At 42.1% G+C, this 6,961-nt stretch overlaps 1 protein-coding gene across 1 annotated transcript; it reads left to right on the top strand.

Annotated features, from left to right (window-relative positions):
- Positions 1 to 1,561: 1,561 nt before the first annotated feature.
- LOC120034273 (4-galactosyl-N-acetylglucosaminide 3-alpha-L-fucosyltransferase 9-like) lies at positions 1,562 to 2,563 on the top strand. Its single transcript, XM_038980779.1, has one exon. It carries the CDS (start codon positions 1,562 to 1,564, stop codon positions 2,561 to 2,563), a length of 1,002 nt encoding a protein of 333 aa, XP_038836707.1.
- The last annotated feature ends 4,398 nt before the right edge of the window (positions 2,564 to 6,961 follow it).

The raw sequence follows: 6,961 nt of genomic DNA, 5'->3' as shown, positions 1-6,961 counted from the left end.
TATACTAGCGCTCTCCAACCCTGTTCCTCGAAAGCTATCATCCTGTAGGTTTTCGCTCCAACCCTAATCTAGCGCACCTGATTCTAATAATTAGCTGGTTGATAAACTGCACCAGGTTATTTACAACTGGGGCTGGAGTGAGAACCTACAGGTGGGTCGCTCTCCAACCCACATTGACTAAACTAAGCACATTATGAAGGTGTGTATTTCTTTGACAAATTGCACACGGCAGGGAAGAGGGCAGTGTGTCTAAGGTGTGACATGAAGGGCAAAGGCTAGAGAGGCTGTCCCGCTGCCTGCAGTTGCACACCAGTTCTAGGCTTATTCTCACTCAAGGATGTGGAGGCACATGAGTGCAATGTGACTCAGCTAGGTGTCAGGTGTGGCTTTAAGTCAAAGCTAGCAACATCATTCTGTTTCAGTTCAAAGTCAAATCTCAAAGCTAGCAGGTAAGCACCCCTCACCCAGTATATTATTTCCTTGAAGAGCAGTGTGGAATGTGGTGTAGATATGAATTATTGGATGTAGCTGTTGTTCTCTATGTTTGAATGGAGTCTCTGTCTGTCTGATTTAGTGTTGAGTTTCCTATGCGTTTGTCTTTTATCAAGTCTGTATAATTGGTTGTGTTAGAAAAAGGATTTTATGTTTCTTTAACAGACAAGTCGAAACAGAAAGAACATCGGAATTAACGTTTTATCAGATACCGTGTGTGTGTGTGTGTGTAGATCCTACATAGCTATATTCATGTATTTAAATATTAGCTGGCTTTATGGCAACTTGTTGGTATCAAAACAGTCACACAGGTTTGTTATTACCATGTAATTTATTGCCTACTCTGGTATTTCCCGTTGTATAACATGCTGTCTTTATTTGACTGCGTAGTATGTTTACGTAGAACATGTCCTCTCATTAGTAATCCTTTAGGTTACATATCCTGCAACCTGTAGTTAATTACCCCGGGCAAGGGTGAAATCACAGCCCCCAACACATTGTGTCCCATGACTCCTTAGTTCAATAGTCTTACTGTATCCTCAATAGTTATTGATATATCCTATATTCTGGTTCAGAGGGTGGACTCTATACACACAATAGCCTGGATAAGTATCCGGAGTATTTGTTTAGTTTGACCACATGGCTAATTTGTTTCTCTGGATGGAAAGCATGTCCTGTGAACTCAGGATCTTAGTAACAACCACTGCCTCAGTCACTTCAGAAGTCACTAACCTAACAGAAACCTAAGTTTGTCTTATTGACTTTGATTACTGTTATGACAACCACATAATATGCATGACTAGTGAACCAATGAAATGGTCCGCTGATAGAGAACTAGCCTCGTCAGCAGATGTCTGTCCTCACCCTAAAACCTGTCTGTGGTCTGAGTTTATGATTGACCAGTATTCCTCGTGCTAAAATAATCATTGTCAACTTCCCGAATACATGCAATAATAGTGATTAGATGTGTTTGCCTGTTCTTAATAAACTTATAAACAAACAGCGTTTCCTTTTGACAGGCCAAATGATGTGTTTTGGACTAAATTGTAGAATTGGGCACCGGAGCCTGATGGGCATTCAACTACTGGGCTGCTTGCTGACCTGTCTACTGTACCGACCTGCTATCACCTGGCTCCCTGTCCTGGCCAAGCACTTCCAGGCAGAGCACAAACAGGGCGTTACCGTGCTGGACTGGCACTGGCCCTTTGACCATCCCTTCAAATTTAACTCCTGCAGGTCCTCGTACAACATCGAAGGCTGTCACCTGACGGCGGACAGAGAGCTGTACAGTCAAGCGGATGCCGTTCTCATCCACCACAGAGAGATCGAAGAGGATTTATCCAACCTGCCCCAAGAACCACGGCCCTCCTTCCAGAAATGGGTGTGGAGGAATTTCGAATCCCCGGCACACACGAATAGAATACCTGGCTTGGAAGATCTGTTTAATGTGACTTTGAACTACAGGCAGGATGCAGACATCAACATGCCTTATGGATCTCTCGTCCCTCGGACTAAAGAGAGGGAGGAGTTTGTCCCGCATAAAAACCGACTGGTCTGTTGGATCGTTAGCAACTGGAACCCAGAACACAAGAGGACTTGGTACTACATGGAGCTGCGTAAATTCATCAGGATTCACACCTACGGGGACCCTTTCAACAAAAAGGTATCTCTTAGTGAATACAGAATGATCGTGGCCAGCTGTAAATTCTACCTGTCTTTTGAGAACTCCGTCCATAAGGACTACATCACAGAAAAACTTCATAACGCTCTCAAGTTGGGCGCTGTTCCTGTGGTCATGGGCCCGACAAGAGGGAACTATGAGAAGTTCATCCCTGGAGATTCCTTCATCCATGTGGATGACTTCCGCTCGCCCAGAGCCCTGGCCAAACACCTCCTCTTCTTGGACGAGAATGAGGAGATGTACCGTAAATACTTCAAGTGGCAGAGGATCCACACAGTCCGCATCAACAGCTTCCCCATTCAGAATGCCTGCAACAGCTGTGAGTACATCAGAGGCCACCCTGAGAATCGGATGGTTACTGAGCTCTATAAATGGTTCTGGGAGGAGTGATGCTGAGACACTTGGAGCAAATCTACTACAAATAAACAATATCCACTTCTACATAGTCAGGGATGGGGGGAACTGAGCAAAATGTATCTTTTACACAATGGCAGAAGTGCCAAAAATTATATTTCATTAAAGTACATTCACCGAACTTTCCCCACTTGAACAATTAATGGGGCGTTACAAGTAATTTTAATATATTTTTTACTTTTTTTCTGTCTTTTGTTACTGCTCTATCACATGTTAACTGATGAAAACAGTGTGGTGGTGACAACCACCGCTATCTGCTTGTTTACTATTGGGTCGTTCCACTAAAAGATTGCCTTTAGGATCCCTGTTATATTGGTGCACAATATAGAAGTTCTGCACCAATATTACATTTTAAAAGCCTGTTATATTGAACAAAGTGCCCTTTGTAATATTGACCAAATGGAGAATTCAACAAATCAGATATGTATAAATGCTTGCTAAAGTGCCAAAATTGAGCATTTTGACATGTCCCTCCATCAACCCTGTGTCACTTCTAGGAAGATTTTAACCCATTTAATCACCACATTTCTCCAAGTTTCAACATCATTGTAAAGCCACAGTTATTTTACTTTGACAAAGTAATCTCTGAAGATTTATTTATTTCAAGTGATTAGTGATTCATTTACGTCTGTCCCTCATTTTAAGGTCAACCCTGTTATGTGAACTGGACTGTCGTTTTTAATATGGTGAAACTATTCCTTTTTGTTAAATAGAACATCTAATAGTCAAATCATAGAGTAAAAGCAGATTAGCTGGTTCTCTTTTTGGCTGTTTCGTGGTGAAAGACCTGAGCGGGTCGGGCAGAACACGTCAACCCTGTTACTCATAGAGAGACAGGCTTTCATTCAATTGCCATTCCCTTTTGCAACAACCTTCCATTCCCCTGTCACAGGTGGATGTATGGCTTATTTAAGAAAAAATCATCAGCCCTGTTACTTTTTTGACATTTTAATAGGCCCTTAATAAAGTCTTTCATTTTTTTGAGATGAGGGAAAATTTATTTTTATAGTTGAACATGTGCTCTTTTAGACAAACTGTTAAAATTAGGTGAAATCAAAAGTTATTTTTGACAAAATTACACTTCTCAAAAGGCACCAAATTGGTGGAAAGACCCTATTAACATTACTGTGAAAGATTTGGTTTTGAACTGTAATACCTGTTGAGAAAGTCTGGTTACTGTTGAAGGTACTATAGCTCTCCTCCCTCTGGTCACTGGAATAGACTCTGAGAGACTCCACTGTGATCAGTCCTGCTTTTAACAAACCATGTGATTGGGAAAGTGATAAAGGGTAATATACGGTAGGTCTCACTCATATACAGGTAGTACTCCCTGTACTGTCAACAGTTGTTAGGCAATTACCTTTTACTGTACTATGGTTGCTAGGTTGTCACAATGAATGTGTCATGTATTTTCACACGTTAAGGGACCTTGTTCGCTCCACTGTTAGGCAACAGGGATTGATCACAGAAGACTGAGATTCAGTGTATGAATTAGGAAAATATTGATGTAGTACAGTGGTCTCCAGCACAATGACATTACTAAACCCAGTTTACACACCTGTTCCAATACAATACAATGGGGTAGTTTGAGACGCCACTCTTTACTGCCACCCAAGGGAGTTTTAAAGACGTAAATTAATATATGTTGCAGTACACCTGGCGACCACTAGACAGCACTGCAACCCCACTGTACACATGCACGTTACGTTGTTGAAAAACCATTTGCATCAGTGTGAATATGAATATTTATATATGTGAGAAAATGAATACCATTTGTCAAATGAATGAATATCTGGGCTCAAATGAGAGGTTGGAGAAATGGTGGAGATTAGCTTGTTGCTTAATGGTTTAATTGAAACCTGCCGCTAATTAGCTATGGCTATAATCACCCAAACTTATGAACAATTCCATGATTTCTTCTTCGGCTCTTTCAAATGTAGAGAATAGAATGTGGCCCTGGGAATGAGTGTAAAATGACTGCATTATGAAGAACTCTTAAGTCTGCCCACAACTTTCACCCATTCTTATATCCCTTTGCCCTTTGAAGGATCCCTTCTAATGCTTTATTAACTGTACAGTACATACAGAAAACCCCTACATTCTTCTGCGCGTTTCATTATGTTTTGGTCATGGAAACTATTAGAATATCACTTTCTACCTCCTATTTCTATGTTTCCGGTCTATTTCTATCCACGACCTCCACTAATGTCAGTTAATTTCCCATATTGATGTCGTCATTACCTCACTATGTGGTAACACATATGAGATAGATGACAATGTTTACTCTGAGACTTAGTCATGCGTCTAGGGACTGGCTCTGTGGTTTTCAAAAAGGGGTAGAATACATCTACAGACGACTCTTGGTTTGGCAGATACCAGGAGAACGCTACCTGACTGAATGCATAGTACCAACCGTAAAGTTTGGTGGTGGAATAATGTCTGGGGCTGTTTTTCATTGTTTCGGGCTAGGTCCATTAGTTCCAGTGAAGGGGAATCTTACCGCTACAGCATACAATGACATTCTAGATGATTCTGTGCTTCCGGCTTTGTGGCAACAGTTCGGAGAAGGCCCTTTCCTGTTTCAGTATGACATTGCCCCCGTGCACAAAGCAAGGTCCATACAGAAATGGATTGTCAAGATTGGTGTGGAAGAACTTGACTGGCCTGCACAGAGCCCTGACCTCAACCCCATCGAATGCCTTTGGGATGAATTGGAATGCCGACTGCAAACCAGACCTAACCGCCCAACCTAACTAACGCTCTTGCGGCTGAATGGAAGCAAGTCCCCGCAACAATCTTCCAACATCTGGTGGAAAGCCTTCCCAGAAGAGTGGAGGCTGTTATAGCAGCCAACTACATAATAGTGCCCATGATTTTGGAATAAGATGTTCTACGAACAGGTGTCCACATACGTTTGGTCATGTAGTGTACCTGTCCATTACTGATGGCTGTCTCCTACCAGTCCCTTCTCTGTTATCCTTTCTTCTTGCTGCTCTCTCTCCTCTCTCTCTCCCCCCCCCCTTGGCTGTAAATTATTGAGCTCTTTCTTTCAAGGGGACCACTCCCTCATCAGATCTGTGGGCCATCGAGTTTGCTGCTTCACCGCTCCTTCACCCCCAGCAACAGCCGTCCCCACGTCACCTGCTGACATTGAAGAAATCACATGTCCCTCACTTTCTGTTCTACCACTCTCTCTCGCGCGCTTGCTTGCTGTAAATTTAGCTCTCTCCTCCCTTTCAACTTTCTCCCTCTCGTGTGTTACTTCCCCAACCTCCCTCTTTTTTTCTCTACCACCCTCTCTGTTTTTCTGTAATGTCACGGCTCACTGCTGTGTCACTGAGTTGATGGAGAGGGAAAAAAATGGAGGAGTGAGGCAATGGAAGGAGGGTTGACGCAAGGGTGTGTGTGTGTGTACATTTTGTGAGAGACTTGAGAAAGAGATGAGGGAACGAGTGGGGGAGGGAGATTTTGTGTGGTAAAATGTTACAGCTTGGTGAAAAAACAGCAGACAGTCAGTCAATGCACCTCCCCCTACTATAACTACTACAGTTCCATGTAGACTGGTGCTACACACAGACTTCCCAAGTGATGTTCACTTACAGTCCCCCAAAATACCCCCCTCTCCAAAACACATCCCTTTCTCATGTCCATCCTGGCAAACCTATGGTTAATCCAACGTATTGTTTAAAATGTTATCAGCAACCTGACAGGGATAAACACTTGTTTGATGATTACATTACATGGGATAATACAATTTGAACAGGTTGTTTCCATTCTCCCTTTTCATATTCATCTCATTACATCTCATTCTGTTGATCTATTTCATGCTTTAGTGTGTAGTTCAGAACTCTAACTCTGGTAGATTAGTAAATGCCTGTTTTGATTGTACAGAGAACACTCTCTCTCTCTCTCATATTCAATTCAAAGGGCTTTACTGACATCAGAAACATATGTTTATATTGCCAAAGCAAATGGAAAAGACAAAGGAAACATTACACTCACGTTAAAAGAATATAGACATTTCAAATGTTATATTATTGGCTATGTACAGTGTTGTAACAATGTGCAGGTAGATAAATAAAGGTTGTATTTACAATGTTTGCACTCCACTGGTTTCCCTTTTCTCATGGCAACGGGCCAAAAATCTTGTGACTGCGGTATTTAGACTAACAGATATGGAAGTTTATCAACGTTTGATTTGTTTTCAAATTCTATGTGGGTTTGTGTGATCTGTGGGAAATATGTCGCTCTCTCTGAGGAGGCTGGTGGGAAGAGCTATAGGAGGATGGGTTCATTGTAATGGAACAGTATCAAACATATGGAAACCATATTCCATTTCAGCTATTACAATGAGCCTGTCCTCCTACAGCTCCG

This window comes from Salvelinus namaycush, chromosome 41 (genome assembly GCF_016432855.1).
Source record: "Salvelinus namaycush isolate Seneca chromosome 41, SaNama_1.0, whole genome shotgun sequence".
In the NCBI taxonomy this organism is placed as follows: domain Eukaryota; kingdom Metazoa; phylum Chordata; class Actinopteri; order Salmoniformes; family Salmonidae; genus Salvelinus; species Salvelinus namaycush.
Note: the sequence above shows the minus strand (reverse complement) of the source record. Positions and strands in the feature narration are given on the sequence as shown.